The sequence below is a fragment of the Coregonus clupeaformis genome, unplaced genomic scaffold (genome assembly GCF_020615455.1).
Source record: "Coregonus clupeaformis isolate EN_2021a unplaced genomic scaffold, ASM2061545v1 scaf0852, whole genome shotgun sequence".
Classification (NCBI taxonomy): domain Eukaryota; kingdom Metazoa; phylum Chordata; class Actinopteri; order Salmoniformes; family Salmonidae; genus Coregonus; species Coregonus clupeaformis.
The window spans coordinates 89,791-110,362 of record NW_025534307.1 but is presented as its reverse complement, the minus strand read 5'-3'; the positions used below and the strand labels follow the sequence as shown (position 1 = coordinate 110,362).

At 40.9% G+C, this 20,572-nt stretch overlaps 1 protein-coding gene across 1 annotated transcript; it reads right to left on the bottom strand.

Moving 5' to 3' along the window:
* Window positions 1-15,096: 15,096 nt before the first annotated feature.
* On the bottom strand, window positions 15,097-16,197 carry LOC123485788 (olfactory receptor 11A1). The gene has a single exon (XM_045216914.1). The coding sequence runs from the start codon at window positions 16,195-16,197 to the stop codon at window positions 15,097-15,099; it is 1,101 nt and encodes a 366-aa protein (XP_045072849.1).
* Window positions 16,198-20,572: the final 4,375 nt, after the last annotated feature.

Below are 20,572 nucleotides of genomic sequence, written 5' to 3'. Positions count from 1 at the left end.
GTGTGTGTGTGTGTGTGTGTGTGTGTGTGTGTGTGTGTGTGTGAGTGTGTGTGTGTGTGTGTGAGTGAGTGAGTGAGTGAGTGAGTGAGTGAGTGAGTGAGTGAGTGAGTGAGTGAGTGAGTGAGCCTCTGGAAGTCCCAGCAAGCCACTCCAGGCCTGGTTGGCAGATCTGAAAGATAGGCACAATATTATTTTAATGACAAAGCCTCTACTACACACTAACCTAAATTAAGTGTGTTTGTGTGTGTGTGTGTGTGTGTGTGTGTTTGTGTGTGTGTGTATCAGAAAACCATGCAGCAGACTTCATTTTCCCAACTGGTCGTTGTACTTGCCCTGGCAATCTGTGGTGTGTGCGTGTGTGTGTTATTGTGACTCAGAAGTGTGTCAACCTGACCCCATCCTTGTAGTAGGACAACAACAAAAAAATATGACCATCAACAGTGTACAGTAAAAAGGATATAAAACATTCAGATCTGGATTGACGAGTAGGCTAAATCATGTGAAGTTACAAAACCTCTAGGGCTTAGTCTACACTCAAGTTGAATAAAGGATGCAGGACCTGAGCCCTAGGACCATGCCTCAGGAATACCTGGCCTGACGACTCCTGGCTGTCCCTGTCCCCAGTTCATCTGGTCGGCTGCTGATCCAGTCTCTGCTGTTTCTGCCTGCGGCTATGGAACACTGACCTTCTCAGGGCTCACCGGATGTGCTATCTGGTCCCGGATCTACTGTTTAACCCCGTCTCTCTCTACAGGACCTGCTGTCTCAACCTCTAAATGCTCGGCTTTGAAAAGCCAACTGGCATTTACTCCTGAGGTGCTGAACTATTGCACCCTCTATAAACACTGTTATCATTATTCAAACCTGCTGGTCATCTATGAACGTTTAAACGTCTTGAAGAACGATCTGGCCTAAATGGTTCATCTCTACCGGCACTGCCAGAAGAAGACTGGCCACCCCTCAGAGCCTGGCTCCTCTCTAGGTTTCTTCCTAGGTTCTTGCCTTTCTACATGATTACAGCATGAGGTACTTTATTTCTGTCCTGCTATTCAAAACAATCAACAAGTACTGCATCAGAGTAAGAATAATATAAACGTTTTGTGCAAAAAAAACACAAAAAAACATCCCGCATCCTGACATAAAACATAAAACATATATCCCTGGCCTATGATGTGATCCTCTCTATAATAACTCTTTAAGATTATGGTGGTTGGCATCTAAAAAATATATAATTTCCCAAAGGGGTGTAATGAACTCTGTCACACAGAAATAGACCAGGGCTATCATGTTTTATGTGAGGATGGCTTACCCAGTACCCACCCAAACCCTGAACAAATGTCTCTATTTGCCATGCTTTATTCATCTTGCTCCTCAGGGCAGCCCTCCACCGGTGCCTCTGGGTAATGGAGGAGAAGACCAGCTTCATTCTTGGGAACTGATGGTGGAGGGGCTGCAGGTACTCCTTCGTCTTCCTCACAAGTTCCACAGTCTTGACCTTGAACCATGAGGATAGGCTGGGAATCAATTTGTTTGTAGAATATGGGGAGAAGGCCCGACCACCCCATCCCATTCGACTCGCCCCAAACCATGACACCCTTGCCTCCAACCCAGATCCCTCCCCAACGTTTCTCTGGCCCTCTTTTCCCTGCGCCACACATAACTGGACCCTTTTATCCAGATGATTTTTTCTGTGAATATAAGATGACATAGTTATTATTTATAGTTAGGCAAATTCTTACCACATCTTTAATCATACACATCTGAATTGAAATTATACAAACTTAAAAATTAAATTTAAACTAATACAAGAGTACCAGCCTTTGCCATATGGACACATTGATACACCTTAATCCATTGGCGGCTAAAGAAATGAGCGCAATGGAACATAGAGATTGCCCATAGGCCATTGCAGCACTAGGCCTATAATTTCCATAGTCAACTACGTAAAATACATAGGCCTAAAGTCGACAAATAAAAACAGAAAATATCCTGATGAAGAGTCATGTTCTTTCAATGACATTAATCTCTACTCCGCGTGTCTGCCTCCCGTTCTATCCATCTTTACTTCAGCTAGCGCTAGTGAAGTGCATCATTGTATCAACTCAGCAGGTTGGCGTGCTCAGGCGCTTGCGCCCCCTCAAGATGATCAGGACAGAGAAACCACACACATGCTCATTGCTCACAAGGAGCACTCCAAACAAAAGACAATTAAAAATTGACAAAACTCCTAAATGATGGTTATTAAATAAACCAATACGTATTTCTCACAAGTGTAGCAGGTTATGAACTCTGCAAACAATGTTTCCATTGGTTACATATGTAAAGGCTTTTTTTATCAAAACAAACAATCAAAGGACAAACAATTCACGCAATGAAAATGAAAGTGCAAGAATTGGCGGGAGAAAGCGGAGCACATTCTGGAGAGCCGAGTGCGTGCATTCTGGAGAGAGACGCCCATATCTTCGCACACCAACCCTACCCTTCTTCTTGTCTCAACATTTTAAATTATACTCAAGACACATTATCTTCACATATTTTAGATGCTTTTTGCTGACAGCGCAACTCAATAATCAGCTAGGCCTAATGCCACGTGCTCTGCCCAATTTGCTGGCTTTTTGCTGGCATTCCAAATTGGAAATTCTGAAAGTTGAAACAATAGGACATTTGAAACAATAGGAATTTGAAACGTTCCCAGTGGCGATTTTAACATGTAAATCTTGGTGGGGAAAACAAACAAAAAATTGTGGGATGCATGCCAGCAAAGCCACTACACAACACAATACTAAACAATACATTAATTGCACTATAACGGTGACAAACGGTGCCCACAAACTGTTAGGGCCTACATAAAGCTATCCCAACAGCCGAGTCCCAACAACATTAATGAGCAAGCTTGGACAGACGTAGTCAATATAACTATTTGTTCAGTACTTCTGAAATGTACAGCGACAGAATTCAGAATTCAGGCCGTTCTTACAGTATTCTCCCTGTACACCAAGTCAGAACCGTAGGATAAATAAAAGGGGCATATAAGCAGACAATGAAAGCTTTTACAATATTTGATTATTATATTTCTCTAAAACAGCTTATAGGCTACATGGGCACCACCAAGTCAGAACAGTAGGAGAAATTAAGAGGGGAAAATAGACCAAATTATTAGGGTGAAGCACATGGGCTAGTAACGGCTTACAACACAACATACACTTAGTATTACTTTCTTAGCTACAGTATACATATCTCCCTGGCATGTTACATCATTTATGCAGCAGAATACAATACATTTTTGGACTCACCTTGTTGTGCTGTGCTCACTTGAACAGGAAGGTGGCGAGGTGGTCCTTTGTGGACACATTTTGTCATCAAAGTCTGGCATTCTCTGGATTTACAGTGCTTTCAAGACAACTGGGAACTCTGAAAAAAACAAAGTTGAATCATGATGAGGTCAGTGATCTTCAGGTCGTAGCTCTAGAAAGAGGCCTGAGTTCCAGATTTACAATTCCGAGTTGGATGACCATTCAAAACGTATTTTCCCAGTCAGAGTTCATTTTCCCGAGTTCCCAGTTGTCTTGAACTCACTGAAGTTCCGAGTTAACAGTTATTTTGAGTGTGTGGCACAAATCATGCTTAATTGACAGCATGGCCAATGTTGAATGTTTATCATTTTAAGCTTGGCGAAGAGACCCTTAATCCCAGACTTGGTCCCACACAACCACTCCACTGAATAGCAGGCTAGTGATTGCTTTGCAATGCTTGCAGTTATCCACTGATTCCTTCCAAACCACTCATTGTTGAATTTGCGATTTCCAACTTGTTGTGTAATGTTTATGTCCAATGGCCGATGAGCGTTTGATCTATAATTTCTCTTCATTATTTCTCTTCATATGACAAGGATTAACCTCTTAAGGATCGGACCCTTTCTTTCCATTTTCGCCTAAAATGACATGCCCAAATCTAACTGCCTGTATCGCAGGACCTGATATGCATATTCTTGATACCATTTGAAAGGAAAGACTTTGAAGTTTGAAATGATTATCACTAAAAAGCTTCAGTCATACAAAGTTATACTTAAATCCGAACTGGTTCTCTAGCAAATTAGTAAAATTGTCTCACCCCATGTTCAAGAATGGCCTATTTCCCTTTATTAAGATTACAACCTCTCACTTTCAGTTATTTGAAAAGGATATAATCTTCCAAATATCACGATTTGGACATTGATTCGCTTTCCAAAGCTAATGAACGTGGGCAGCATTTGGTATTCCTAGTTGAATTAGTAGGGGAGCGTAAACAAAGTACAAACCTTTTTTACATTCGAATTTCAACCAAGGTTCAGAATGTCCACTGACTACTCTTCTATATTGTGATGCGTGATTTGAAGGAGTCAGGCGCAGTATACAGAGTTTATTCCGTAATACAGCATAACAAGTCCAGTGCGTAAAACAGGCGCACTGGAACAAACAGGCACATGGGGAAAATACCCCGGCAATACAAAATACACTGAGCTCAAATCTCCTCACAATAAACAATCACCCACAAGGACAAGGGGGCAGAGGGAACACTTATACACGTACTAATGAGGGGATATGAACCAGGTGTGTGTAATAGACAAGACAAAACAAATGGAATGATGAGATGAGGAGCGGCAGTGGCTAGAAGTCCGGTGACGACGAACGCCGAAGCCTGGCTGAAGAAGGAGAGGAGGCAGCTTCGGAGGAAGTCGTGACAGTACCCCCCCTTGACACGCAGCTCCAGCAGCGCGCCGACACCGGCCTCGGGGATTGCCAGGAGGACGTGGTGCAGGGCGAGCCGGATGGCGACGGTGGAAATCCCGTAACAGGGAGGGATCGAGGATATCCCTCCCCGGGACCCAGCAACGTTCAGGATGTCTGACTACTATATACAAGCTTTTGTTTGTCCCTTTTCTTCTCACATGAGTTCATATATATATATATATATATATATATATACATGAGTTTACATACTGTACATTTTCCAAAATGTTTTATTTCAATAGCTCCTTGGTCATGTGACCTACTGGACTCAAACAAGGTTCAGAATGTCCACTGACTACCCTTCTATATTGCACACCCTTTAGTTTGTCCATTTTCATCTCACACGATTGTACATTATTTTTTCACAATTTTAAATTTCAATAGCTCCTTGGTCATGTGACCTACTGACCTCAAGGTTCAGAATGTACACTCAGTGGACCTACAAATTGCACACCCTTTAGTTTGTTCATTTTTATCTCACATGATTTTACATGAATTTTTTAACATTTTAAATTTCAATAGCTCCTTGGTCATGTGACCTACTGACCTCAAACAAGGTTCAGAATGTCCACTCACTAAGCCTTCATGTCGCACACTCTGTTGTTTGTCTACCTTCATCTCACGCTATTAGACTTAAATATGTAAGCCTGAGACCCAGTAGGTGTGGACATTGCTGCAAAGTGGACACCCACACTCAGAAGTCATTAGGGGAAAAAGAGAGTATCTGACTAACAGAGTAGTTAACAGTGATTAATATTTTCTGTCTGACCCCCTTGTACCCTCAAACCCTTCCAGGACATTACAATCTCACAACGCAGGATATTCGATGGTCCCTATACTCCTTTCTAACAGTCCTCAAGCTTCACTAGGATGGTCAAAGACCGTGTAACTGTTGAAATTCAGTTAATGTTATAATTGTTTGTAAGTCTTATGGTCGGTCAATAAAATGTTGTCTCCAGTTTCTTGCTTTCTCAGGTCCTGCTGAGTGGACGGTACTGATGCCTTTTCAGTCTGGCTCCAGTCAGGTGTCATTATGTTATAAGCACCAGGCCACCCCGCTCCAGTTTCATAACACATGAGAGCCCTCTATCTGTAGACATTTACATTTTAGTCATTTAGCAGAGGCTCTTATCTAGAGCGACTTACAGTTAGTGAGTGCATACATTTTTAGACGCCCCCAGATCCATGACAATATCCATAGCCTTCTTCACAGAGACAGCCTCATGTCTATTAACCTGACAGGAAGGATGGGTAAGGACTCACATGTGGCCAGTTTGTCTGAGACCCCTGCAGAGATAATATGTACTGTATTGTAACAATACCTGCAGGATCGCTTTGTTCTGTATGCAAAAGTGCTGACAAGCCCTGTGTTTCTTTGATGGCTGACTATAAAGTTTGTCACGTTTTCTTACCAGATCAGTGATACTTCGGTAGAGGGTGTATGCTCTGCCAATTTGTCTGTCCATTTAGGAATGTTGTGTGTACTTGTGCAACAAAATCCAGAACTCAACCTGAAGTTTTCTCCAAAACACCTTTCTTTCTTCTCTATCAACCATAGGCCCTTATGTTTGGTTCAACAGGTCTCATATTCTTCACCAGTGGTATATTTATTTCAAATGTGTGCTCATGTAAGCAGGCCACTAGTACTTCGAAGACCATTAGTTATTTTAATGGAGGACAACCTGCAGATTACTTACATCCAATTTCTTGAATAAACATGTAAACTTTCACATCTGAGTATTTGCGGTAATGTTATTTTGTCATAAATGATTAATTATTCTATTTAATTATTTTTTTTAAAAATGTTAGAGTTACACTACTAATAATAATATAATAATATGCCATTTAGCAGATGCTTTTATCCAAAGCGACTTACAGTCATGTGCGCATACATTTTTACGTATGGGTGGTCGCGGGGATCGAACCCACTACCCTGGCGTTACAAGCGCCTTGCTCTACCAATGAGCTACAGAGGACCACTACTAACAACGACATAGCAGGTCCATCTTCACCTGTAACTACATTCAACTTTTACAAGGTAATAATAAGAAATACACTAATAAAGGCTTTTCAAATGCTTACATTTGTGTGACTATCTTAGAGGGAATCCTTTTGTCTTTGACGAAAACTAGAATTCCTGAAGTGTTTTATGAGTAATTTAGAATGTCTATATGACTCTGCTTTTTCCCTTTGGAAAACGGTTGTGGTTCAGGACAACGTAGTCTTTGATAAGATGACAGAGACACACATTTTGCCGTGGCCAGTAAGCAAATGGTCAGCTGGAGACAGCAAGTCTGTTTGCCACCAGAAAGATAACAGTTGCTATTGCTGAATGATACAGACACCGTCATGTCAACAATCTGGCAATGTTTATAGTCAACGAACTAAGCAACACAGGTTCTTCTATTAAAAGCATTATTAATGCTTTTACCCAGTCGGACTGCAGACCGTGCTTTTCCATGTTAATGTAAACAACTATCTGTCAAGTGGCCCACAGAAACTATATAGTCTGAAGCTTCAATGTAGCTTGTAGGTCTAAAAGCGTTTTTGTCCTTACTATGTTGAAATATCAAAGACTAAGCTTTTTGTGTAACTCTGGTAAGTCATTTCAAGTCAAAAAGCCTTGTTTTCCCTGGTACATAAACGTATACTACTAACTAGTTCTGTTAAATTTGACTTTGCAAGATAAAAATCTTGTTTGTTAGCAGCGATAAAAACACTTTCACAGCTGTGTGAATGTTAATGAAGAATTACTACAGCTCAGTTCAATGGTAAATGTTAAGTCAGCTGTGGGATCTGGACAGTAGAGGGGGATGCTGTTGTAGTGACAGTACAGTCGTCACTATTTTCTGGACTTGTTTTTTTGACGAGGGTCACATCACTGGAGAATAACCCGGTTCTGGTCCAGATGTACCGGACTCATTTGCCTGAGGGTGGCCTCTAAAAGAGTAAATAAACTGTACAGTTGGCCTATGACATCAGCCCATCTACTGTTTAATATATGACTGTGGGCCATAACTACTTGAGGCTGATAAGGGCTGCCCACACGGGGCCAAACGTGTTGGGTCACACATCTGGAAATGAGCGAAATCCATTGTTCCCAGTGCATTGCTTATATACAAACATAAATAAAACGCTCCTACTTTTCTCCCTCTAACAAGTAACCCTGATCCACATGACCATCCTTCTCATATTAGATTATGGCAATGTCATTTCTAGAACTGCAGGGATGGGTGCTCCTGAGGGCCTTGATGCTCTGTATATCTGTCAACTTTGCCATCAACACTCTGCACAAGATCACTGCAACTTACGTTTGCTTGTACACTGGTCGTCCTTATACACTCAATGCAATACTTGCTGTTGTTTGTAATAGTTATTGTAATGTTTTTGTCCACATTTGTTTGGAAATACGTGCAACTGTCCTTTGTAGTTGGCGTATACAGCTGCATGGTACTGTGACATTAGTTGTCATGTTGTCCACTAAACTGGTTGTTGTTAGTCTAAAGCATACTTTTACTCAGACCAAGTCATTCTAAATGGAGAAAGACGTTTAGTGCGCAAGCAAAGCCTGCCCAAGGTACTAATCAAATCTTTTAGTGGAGTTTTAAAGGATTAACTATTGATACATTTTGTTTGGCTTAGTGGCAAGCATGTGAATGTATTTATTTCAGGTGATCTTCGGTAACTACAATGCTGTCATGAGTTTATTGAATGTGGACCAGAACCACTGGAAGTTAATTGTGAGTAAAATCCTTCCAAAATTGATTTAGGTAAATATTTGGTAAGAGGTATTAGGGTTGTGATATGTGTGATTTGATAGTAAAATAATTTAAGGGATCAATACATTTCTATATTGCTTCCCCAGTTTCTGCATGAACCATCAGTCCAAATGTTTTTGGTTGACCCTGCTGGACAGAAAGAGGAGGAGGAATCGGAACACGCTGCATTCAAATTCAGGTGTTAGTTATTCCATTGTACTGGATCTAATACATAATAGAATTGTACATACATTCATAAGTGTAATAATTGAATGACATACTGTGAAAAACTCTCTTGGCTGCTGGCTCTGTTACTTTCAGACATGCACAGAGCAGACTGAAGGGGGGAGGGTAGCTCTTGTCTTGAACCACAGGGGTTCTCTGTAAGGAGAGAGTCATCCAAAGGGCACACACACCTCATTATAACGTTTTTCTGGATGTTTGACTAAAGTGCCAGAGGTATGAGGAGAGACATCCTCCTTTGTATTTATGGGAAGAAATATTTCCTAACACTTTGGATCCTATTCTTGGACAGTTAGAAGACACAATTCGTCAATGTGAAGAAAAAAAAATGACTGTCCATGAGTGACCTGAACCTTGTGGGTCTGTGTGTGTCTGGGCCAATAAAGTACCAACTCAATTCTACCACTGACTAGTCTCTCATGCCCCTATGAACGGGGACCCGGGGCAATAGTTTCTATTCTAAACCTGCCCTTTTTTACTGGAGTACACTAACCCCAAATTGGGGCTCCTTTCTTGACACACAGTAGCAGTTGACCAGATAAGAAGTCAAGAATATCAAAAAGTAGATTGTTGTAAGGGCTTATTAGGTCCTGTGCTGGCCCCATTGTCATATCCATTCTGGATTCTGAGTGGTAAGAACGTAGCTGAAAGCTTTGTATGTGAATACTGTATGTGGGAATGTCCGTCCTACATGTATAGTCTAAAAAGTAAAGATTCCTGGAGGATCCTTTAGGGGTTCTTCAAATTAAAACTGTGGGGGAACCCATATAAGGTATTTGAATAACTCTTTAAAAGGGTTCTTCAAAGAACCCCTTCTAATGGATCCTCAAAGAACCTTTTGAAAAACCTTTTGGGATACCCCCCCCTATTATTATTATCATTATTATTATGAATAATACACTTAACAATAACAACAATAAAACAATATTTTAGTTCTCTGTGTTTATTATGATTTTAGTGGCAAAGCAGAATAAAAAAATCTAAATATGAGGTAAACTCCCAGCAGAGCCCCAAGTCCAATGGGTATATCCTCTGGCGTGTTGATGTTAATGTGTTGATGTTCTCCGTATCCATAGCCAGAATGATTTTGCAGAGCATGGTGATTGAACAGGTTTCCTGTTATATTCATCAGAGGTGTAGGGAGGGTGAAGTCTGTGAATCCAAAAAATAGTAGTTATACAGACGATTAACAAAACATGCACATGACAGTATTCATACCTTGGTTTTTGTGGTAAATGTGAATGAAAACAACTGTTTTAATAATGGTTTTCATACACATACCCTGTCCATAATGTAGAGGCCTATGGGATATTCATTGAAGAGGTAAGGGAGGAGGATGGTAAATGTGATCTACATAACATACCAATACCAATTGACATACCTTTGTATGCCTCCTCATCTGTACACCTACAGACACAAAAATGAGCAGTTCAGTCATCTGCACCCAATACAGCAAGCCTTCAACATATTCTTATAGCCTACAGTATATATTCTTACCTCTTTGTTGATTTCATATCCATTGAATTGTGTCCATTTTCTGTTGTAGAAAGATTTGTACAAATATGAAAAGATTGAGAGTGTCATCATAAAACAATATCAATTTAGATCATACAAGGGACAAACCTTACCTTAAAAATCTTTATATTTTTCAGTTAAGTGCCTGCACCTGCTGTCCTTTCAAATTCAAATCCAAATGTTTCAGTTGGGCAGTTAGGTTCCTGCAAGAACCCCCACCAACTAAGGAGGTTCCTCGTTGAACCCCACCTCCTATGGGGTTCTTGGAAGAACCTTTTGTGGGCAATTTTCAGTGTCAAGAACCCTAAGGTTCTTCAAATAACTTGAAGATCTTCGAAGAACCCTTGTAGAACCCCTAATATTTAGAGTTTAGTGTTGGTACATGGAATATTCATCAACTGCATATATCATAAATTGCTATGGCAAATATAAGTATTATGTTCAACAACTGACATTTTCAGATTTATTTTGACAAAACACACTTTACATTGGTGCTTACAATTAATTTGTTATTGTCATAGACTTGGTGGGCCTTGTCATCTGTGATCTTTGTGATTTGACTTTCTTTAAGCACGTTCTGATGAAACTGTCACTTAGTAATTTTTTCTTAAAGTCTACAAACACTCGACATTTATTCACTCTGCGATAGGGTTGGATCCTATATGCTACTTCTATTATTCTCCTGTAAATGGTTCAGTGCCTATAATTTAGGCTGTGTGTAGAATGGGGCATAAAGGAAATTACCTCTACTAGATTATGCTGATAAGGAAAACAGCATACAGTTTTGGCCTGTGTATTCATTTGCCAATAACTAATCAGAATCCCATTATGTTTACATGAAAAATAGAGACTACTTCAAAATGAGAAGATCCTGCCATGGAAAAGACGACTGGGTGGACATAGAGTGGAAAGGAGGAGAAATAACTCCCACCATGCAGCAGGACTGCAGGATTGAAATTTGAAATCTCTTGAGATACAAATGGCCAAACAAAAGGGTGTGCAATGTGTAGATCCACTGAGTGTACATTATGAACCTTGTTTGAGGTGTGTGGTTCACATTACCAAGGCTCTATTGAATTAAAACCATTATAATACATAATTTAAAATAGTGCGAGATGTAAATCACTATTTTAAATTATGTGTGTGCAATATGTGTCTCTGCCATCTGGTTAGCTAGAACCCGTTTTTAACGTTTTAGGAGTAATGGTTAAAGAGCTTTTAAAATTTGAAAAATTAGATTTGACACTATGTTGACGGTCCCTAACTGCTGTTTGTGGACGTAAGGAAAACTACAGGCGAATATCCGTCGAATATCCAACCTGAATCTGTCTTTATCGGTATGAAACCGATAGGCAAAAGGAAGCCGGGTTCAAAACTTAGAATTTTTCCATTTAAATTATTATACAAAATTCTTGCAACCAATATACTTTTATTTGTATTGGGGATACAATCTTCCAGCTCTGCAGATTTTGCTGTTAAAAGACAGAATCATTAGATCATTTGTTTTGGTACTGTCCATTTGTAGCTTGTTTTTGGTCACAGGTCCAGGAATGACTGAAGGATTGCAATATTTACCTGGAGCTAACCCTGCAGATAGCACTACTGGGTGATCTGAAAAGTCATAGTCAATCGATCGATAATGTAATAATGCAAAAATGTTTATTTTCAATTTACAATCTGTAGAAACAATGAGAATAGAAGGGTTCAGAACTTTTGTGAAACATCACAGTACAGTTGAGAAATATATGGCAAGTAGAAATCCAATATGGTTGGTGTTAAGAGATAGATGGGAGGTGTTGAATGGAGCTGAAGGTTGGGACTAATAACAACTAATAACAACCAAATAACTAATGTAAAACATACTGTGTCCATAATAAGTATATAGGTTGAGAACTTTTGTGAAAGAGCACAGTTTGGGGGATGTGGCATGTAGAGGCAAACCGGATGGACATCATGAAAATGATCAGAGCGGTTGAGGAGAGAGGAAGTTCAGGAGTAAAAACAAACAAAATAGAATTAATGTAAAATTGACTGTGTCCATAAAATGTATATAGTATGTATAAGCTGGAAGTAGAGGCCTAAGCATTGTTGTTCACTAGTTTACTCCAATTAAGGGAGAGGTGATGGGGTTGGAAAGTAATAAAGGAAAAAAATATATTTTTTAAAGGATATGTATATATATGTATGTATATGTATGTATGTATGTATGTGTATGTATGTATATATACACTACTGGTCCAAAGTTTTAGAACACCTACTCATTCAAGGGTTTTACTGTATTTTTACTATTTTTTACATAATAGTGAAGACATCAAAACTATGAAATAACACATATGGAATCATGTAGTATTTGAGATTCTTCAAATAGCCACCCTTTGCCTTAATGACAGCTTTGCACACTCTTGGCATTCTCTTAACCAGCTTCACCTGGAATGCTTTTCCAACATTCTTGAAAGAGTTCCCACATATGCTGAGCACTTGTTGGTTGCTTTTCCTTCACTCTGCGGTCCAACTCATCCCAAACCATCTCAATTTGGTTGAGGTCGGGGGATTGTGGGGAGGCCAGGTCATCTGATGCAGCACTCCATCACTCTCCTTCTTGGTAAAAATGGCCTTACACAGCCTGGAGGTGTGTTGGGTCATTGTCCTGTTGAAAAACAAATGATAGTCCCACTAAGCCCAAATCAGATGGCATGGCGTATCGCTGCAGAATGCTGTGGTAGCCGTGCTGGTTATGTGTGCCTTGAATTCTAAATAAATCACAGACAATGTCACCAGCAAAGCACAATTACACCTCCTCCTCCACGCTTTACGGTGGGAAATACACATACAGAGATCATCCGTTCACGCACACCGCGTTTCACAAAGACATGGCGGTTGAAACCAAAAATCTCAAATTTGGACTCCAGACCAAAGTACAAATATCCACTGGTCTAATGTACATTGCTCGTGTTTCTTGGCCCAAGCAAGTCTCTTCTTATTATTGGTGTCCTTTAGTAGTGGTTTAATTGCAGCAATCGACCATGAAGGCCTCTGAACAGTTGATGTTGAGATGTGTCTGTTACTTGAACTCTGTGAAGCATTTATTTGGGCTGCAATTTCTGAGGCTGGTAACTCTAATGAACTTATCCTCTGCAGCAGAGGTAACTCTGGGTCTTCCATTCCTGTGCCAGTCCTCATGGGAAGCAGTTTCATCATAGCGCTTGATGGTTTTTGCGACTGCACTTGAAGAAACATTCAAAGTTCTTGAAAGTTTCCGTATTGACTGACCCCCCGCCCCCCTCCCACCACCTTGTCACAACACAACTGATTGGCTCAAACGCATTTAGAAGGAAAGAAATTCCACAAATTAACTTTTAAGAAGGCACACCTGTTAATTGAAATGCATTCCAGGTGACTACCTCATGAAGCTGGTTGAGAGAATGCCAAGAGTGTGCAAAGCTGTCATCAAGGCAAAGGGTGGCTATTTGAAGAATCTCAAATATAAAATATATTTTGATTTGTTTAACACTTTTTTGGTTACTACATGATTCCGTATGTGTTATTTCATAGTTTTGATGTCTTCACCATTATTCTACAATGTAGAAAATAGTAAAAATAAAGAAAAACCGTTGAATGAGTAGGGGTTCTAAAACGTTTTACCGCTAGTGTATATATTTGCAAAATAAAACATGGGGGATTGGAAGTGATGCAGCCAATTATATTGATGGAAGTTACAATCTATCTGCAGTATTAAAGCTGTTCTACCCCCTAAAAAAATACTACAAAAGAGGGAAGGGAAATATGGAAAATAGCAGCAGGTCAAATGATTCCTAATTTCTAGCAGGCAACAGGGTATTGATTGCAATGTGAACCACTGCAGCCAATTTGTTAATAGCCAATTATCCATTATCCTGCAAAATCCAGTGACACTCATCTCCATGAAAATAACAACAACACAATACATCAAATTATAGATGTTTATTCAAGAGCAATGCATTGTATGGCATAGATTATTATGTCTGACAATGTGACAGCGCAATCACTTTATGAATAAACACTGAAAGCCATCATTTACACAGATTACATTTACGTCATTTAGCAGACGCTCTTATCCAGAGTGACTTACAAATTGGTACATTTACCTTATGAAAGCCAGTGGGACAACCACTTTAAACATTTTTTATTTTTCAAAATTTCTTTACATTTTAGCAGACACTCTTATCCAGAGCGACTTACATGAGCAATTAGGGTTAAGTGCCTTGCTCAAGGGCACATCAACAGATTTTTCACGTAGTCGGCTCGGGGATTAGAACCAGCGACCTTTCGGTTTCTGGAACAACGGTCTTAACCACTAAGCTACCTGCCGCCATTTTTTATTTTTATAGATTACCTTGAGCATAAAATAATATGGGTTCATCATGTCAATGCAAAATCTAACCAGAACACGTTTGCTTCAGTTGGAAGCAAACACAGAATGAAAGACTAGAAATACTGAAGACAATTTCATAACAGAAATACAACTATTCACAATTCTCACGACAATAGATTTGTTTTAAAAACATGTTTAATTTTATTCAAAGAAAAAACAAATGTATAATGTTAAGTAATACAGATGTGATAATCTGAAAACCACCTGACCTTGTTTCACTTGAGGAAAATAACTATAAAACAGCAGTAGCTTATGTATCAAGGCTGACGAAATATGTTATGGCTCCTTCCAAATTGAATGCATCTCATCGTCCCTCTCCTCAGCTGCCATATCTGGGAGACCCCTCTCCCAGCTCTCCCCTGCCTCACTCAAACACACCTGCCCTGTGCTGTGACCTCACCTACATCCTTTCAAGCTCCAGCTCCAGCTCAGGGCGTTCGCCCTTCCACCAGAAGAGTCTGAACAGTGCCTGACGCACCTCCCAATGACAAATGCCATAGATTATTGGATTGATACAGGGTGTTATGATTATGATAATTAGAAGAGAGATGTGCACAGTTCCAGTTGACAGTGAGGGCCCAGCCCCAGAGGGGGCAGTCAGGGGGGCCATCATGGCCCCTGTGCCCTCCAGCTCCCACAGAGCATCTGAGGTGATCTTAAGGAACATCGGGAGTAGCTGCAGGAACAGCATCCCACCGTAGAACAGCACAGTGTTGCGTGCCCGCTTGTTCACCATGTTGAAGGGCACCACAGCGTCGGGGGCGTTCTGGTGAATCCGCACATAGGCAAAGAAGTAGCTGAGGAGGCAGAGCAGGGTGAGGATGAAGCCCACCAGCTTGCGGGTGATAGCCGCTACCCTGGGGAAGCCCATGTGCTGTTCCACGATGTCAGGCTCACATATGAGTCCAGAGGTTGCTGTACCATACTCCCCCTTCCCCTGGTGTAGCAGGGTGACGTTAATGCAGCCAACGCTGACGGACAAGACCCAGGTGAGGCCGACCGTGAGGCGAAGGCGCAGTGGGGTGATGATGGACAGGTAGTGGAGGGCATGGCACACATACAGGTAGCGCTCAATGGCCATGCAGGTGATGGTGATGAGGCTGCTGAAGATGCAGACGCTGCCGGTGAAATACTGGAGGAGGCACAAGGTGTCAAAGTTCATTGTGCTTCTGTGCAGTAAGCAGTGGGTCACAAAGGGGCCCAAATTGATGGTTTGCACCATGTCACTCAGAATCAAGTTCTTCAGCAGGGCGTAGCGTGGCTCCCAAGACAGGTCCTCCGAGTGTCTCAGTCCCAACAAAGTGAATCCGTTCACAGCCAAAGAGATGCTTGTGAGTATTGAAAAAACAAAAGCAAGCACATTAACTACCGCATCATATGGCAATATGAACAAAAAAAGGCAGCCTCCAAGGTCGAAGTTGTAGTTGTCTTCTTCCGTTCCGTTGTCAAAAGTATGTGCATCGCATGGACCCGAGCGGTTGAACATCTGAGTGGAATTCATGATGAATTTATGAGGCGAACAAAAATCTTGACTACTTTATATTCTCTCTCTCTCTCTCTCTCTCTCTCTCTCTCTCTCTCTCTCTCTCTCTCTCCTCGCTCTCTCTCTCTCTCTCTCTATTTTCTCGCAAAGAAACATGGCATCAGGCTATATGCTACATTTAGACTCCACTCAAATTGTAAAAACGCTATATCGATAGCTCAATATTTAGGTTATTCATTGATATTCGTTGGTATGAATTACAACAACACAAGACATCAAATGATTGATGTTTATTCAAGAGCAATGCATTGTATGGCATAGATTATCATGTCTAACAATGTGACAGCGCAATCACTTTATGAATAAACCCTGAAAGCAATCATTTACACAGCTTACATTTACATTACATTTACATTTACGTCATTTAGCAGACGCTCTTATCCAGAGCGACTTACAAATTGATGCATTTACCTTATGATAGCCAGTGGGACAACCACTTTACAAATGTTTTTATTTTTATTTTTTATTTTTTTCTAAACATTTTTTTTATAGATTACGTTGAGCATAAAATAATATGGGTTCATTATGTCAATGCAAAATCTAACCAGAACACTTTTGCTTCAATTGGAAGTAAACACAGAATGAAAGACTAGAAATACTGAAGACAATTTCATAACAGAAATACAACTATTCACAATTCTCACGACAATAGATTCGTTTTAAAAACATGTTTAATTTTATTCAAAGAAAAAACAAATGTATAATGTTAAGTAATACAGATGTGATCATCTGAAAACCACCTGACCTTGTTTCACTTGAAGAAAATAACTATAAAACAGCAGTAGCTTATGTATCAAGGCTGACGAAATATGTTATGGCAGTTTCTGGCTGATAGTCAAAGCATTTGAAACCTCAGGAAACAACGTTTTATATCCATTTATATCCAGGAAATCACGCAAAGATATATATATAAAAATCCGATTTTATGACTTTGTGGCTGTGCCAGCTAGTGACCACTCTGCAGAGCTGCCTTCATGACAATAAATGCCAACCTGAGTTTTTTCCAAGGGATACCTGGCCAAGAAGGCAGCTGCTCCTGTATAAAAAATAATAATAAACAAAAACATACTCTCAGAACGTTCAATAAAAAATATAACAAAACAAAACCTGCATCTTTGGCAAAAATGTGATTTTCCTGTGTGTTATATTTCCACAATATGAGGTTGAAATAATACTATGAAATTGTGAAAAATCTCTCTCTCTCTCTCTCTCTCTCTGTCTCTCTCTCCCTCCATGCTGGGAGTGTTTGGTGCATGCTGGGAATTGTTTGAGTGAGTGCTAAGTGCGAGTGTTGTGTAGAGTAAGATATCCTGGGTTTTCCTTTTCTTGGTGATATCCTTTTTTCTTCTATGCATGATTAAGGTTATTATTTATATTTTCTTGTTGTGGTAGAATTAAGTATATTGTTTTTCGTGTCGAAATTACCCTGATTTTGGTGGGGATGGCGGCCCGAATGGGGACGCCGTCCCTGTCACTTCGGCACGGCTTTAGGTGTGTTGCTGAAGCTACTGTCAGGGTGGAGGAGTTTCTGGTCGCCGTAGGAGAGAAGGTAGGATATGAGAATGTTGCTTATGCGTCACGGATGAATAAAGCGGTGGTGGTATTTCTTAAAGAAGAGCGCCTTGTTGATCATATGTTTGAGCATGGCGTACTTCTTAAAGGAATGTTTATTCAAGTTATGCCGCTTTTTTCTCCCGTCAACAAGGGTAACGATTTCAAATGTACTGCCGTTTATTCCAAATGAGCTATTGGAGCGCGAGTTATTGCGCTTTGGGAAGTTTGCAAGTTCAATTAAGGTTGTCCCAATGGGTTGCAAACACCCGTCGTTGAAACAGGTTATGTCGTTTCGGCGACAGGTGTTTATGTTTTTGGACTCACCGGAGCAGACTTTGGAGTTATCGTTTAAAGTCAAGTATGACAATAGACTGTATATGGCTTATGCTAGTACGGGTAGTCAACTGTGTTTTGAGTGTGGGGATGTTGGTCATAAGCGACATGCTTGCCCGAAAAGGGAGAAGGCAGAGGGAGGGGCGCAGGTGGTCCTCGTAACGCCTGGGCCCACTGATGTAGGAAGAGGTGGGCTGACAGTGGTAGAGCAGCCACAAGCATATGTTGCTGAGGAACAAGTTGTCCATGTAGAGGGCACAGAGTTGCAACTTGTACCAGAGGGAAATGTTATGCAGCAGAAAAATATTGTTGTAGAAGGTAAGGATGGATCTGAAGGGCCATTTCCTCAGACTGGTGAGGAGGTGCCCAGTACGAGTGCTGTGGTACAGGAGGGGGTACATGTGGAGCTAATCTCACAGGTAGTGGAGGAGATGCCCACTACAAGTAATGGGTTAAAGGAGAGGGTTCATGTGGAGCTAGGTTCCCAGGTAGTGGAGGAGATGCCCACTACAAGTAATGGGGTTCAGGTGGGGCTAGTCTCCCAGGTAGTGGAGGAGATGCCCACTACGAGTAATGGGGTTCAGGTGGGGCTAGTCTCCCAGGTAGTGGAGGAGATGCCTGGTACGAGTGATGGGGTGCAAGTGGGGAGTGTTGAAAGGGATGTGGTAGAGGGGAGTCAGTGGTCTGTGGCCTCAGTTGAGGAGGATCAGGAGAAGGATATGGATATCTCTCGATACGATATCAGCTGGTGAGGACTCAATTTACGATCTAGAGGAGGTAAATGGGTTTCTGGATCAGACTTTTGGGAAATCTGTCAAATTGGCAGATGATTTTGATGTTGATAAGTTTGTGAGGTCAGCTGTGATGTTACAGAAGACGGTGGGGTTAGACCAGGTGAGTGAGAAGAAGCGGTTTCGCTTGAGGAAATGTGTTACTGCTGTTGCAGCAGCAAAAGGTGGTGGGAAACGTGGTCAGGTTAAGAGAAAATTTAAATAATGATGATGATTATGCCTCATAGGGTGTTCTATGCTCTTTGTCTGGTTTCTCTGTGGTATCTTCTGCTTTTCCTTTTTATTTTCTATATGGAGGTACTAAGGGTAGGTTCTCTCAATATTAATGGAGGAAGGGACAGGAATAAGAGGGCTTGGGTATTAGAAGTAATAAAACAGAAAAGGCTTAATGTAGTTTTCCTACAGGAGACACATAGTGATGAGGAAAATTAGGTTTACTGGGGTATGTGGTGGGAAGGGCAGCATATACTCAGTCATGGTACTAATTTCAGTGCTGGGGTGGCAATCTTGTTTTCTTCAGGCTTAGGGGTGACTGTGGTATCTACAACAGGTGGATGTTATGTGTTTTTTTTTTTTTTTGTGAATGTTTATGCTCCTAATGAGGGTACAGAGCGTATTGTTGGTTTTGATAAAATAAAGGAAACCTTAAGACTGTGTGACCAAGAGGGGTGTATGGTTTTAGGGGGGGACTGGAACTGTACAGTGGATTTTACTGTTGATCGCACCGCTGAAGAAACTCACCTGCGGTCAGCCACTTGCCTGTCTGGTCTGTTAACTGAGTTTGAGCTTTCTGATGTGTGGAGAGTAAGGAATGCAAACGTTAGGCAGTACACATGGCTAAAGGTTAATGAAGGTCATGTCAGTGCATCAAGGTTAGACAGGTTGTATGTATCTGAGCAATACTGTAGTAGGGTTGGAAGGTGTGACATTACTCCTGTGGGTTTCTCTGATCACCATATTGTCACTGTTGATATTCACTTGTCCTGTCCACGAAGGTCATCATCTTATTGTTATTTTAATGTTAAATTGTTACATGATGTCATGTTTTGTGAAAGGTTTTTGTTGTTTTGGGAAAAATGGAGGGTTACAAAAGGGAATTTTGAGTCCTTGAGACAATGGTGGGAGGTTGGGAAGGCCCAAATACGATTATTTTGTCAACAGTATACTGCTCTGTCTCGAATTGAAGTTAAAGAGACTATCAGGGCCTTTGAACAGGACATCAAATCTATTGAATTAAAGTTGCTCACTCAGAATGACCCCGGACTAGTCATGAACTTACAGGACAAGAAACATGAACTGAGGTCGTTTCTGCATGAAAGAGTGAAGGGTGCCTTGATTAGGTCTCGTTTCGCTTCCCTCAAGGATATGGATGCGCCTAGTGCTTTAAAAAAAAAAACTAGGACAGTCGACATTGCAACGTAAACAGATGGTCTGCCTTCGTCTCCCTGATGGGAAGGTGACCACTGATGACAGTGAAATGCGTCAACATGCCGTGGATTTCTAGGATGTTAAGGTTCTCTCAAACGCTTTAAAGGTGTATGAGGGGGCATCCTCTGCTAGAGTCAATTGGGGAAAGAGTGAAGCGTGTGGGCAGGCCAGCTTAATTTACATTTACATTTTAGTCATTTAGCAGACGCTCTTATCCAGAGCGACTT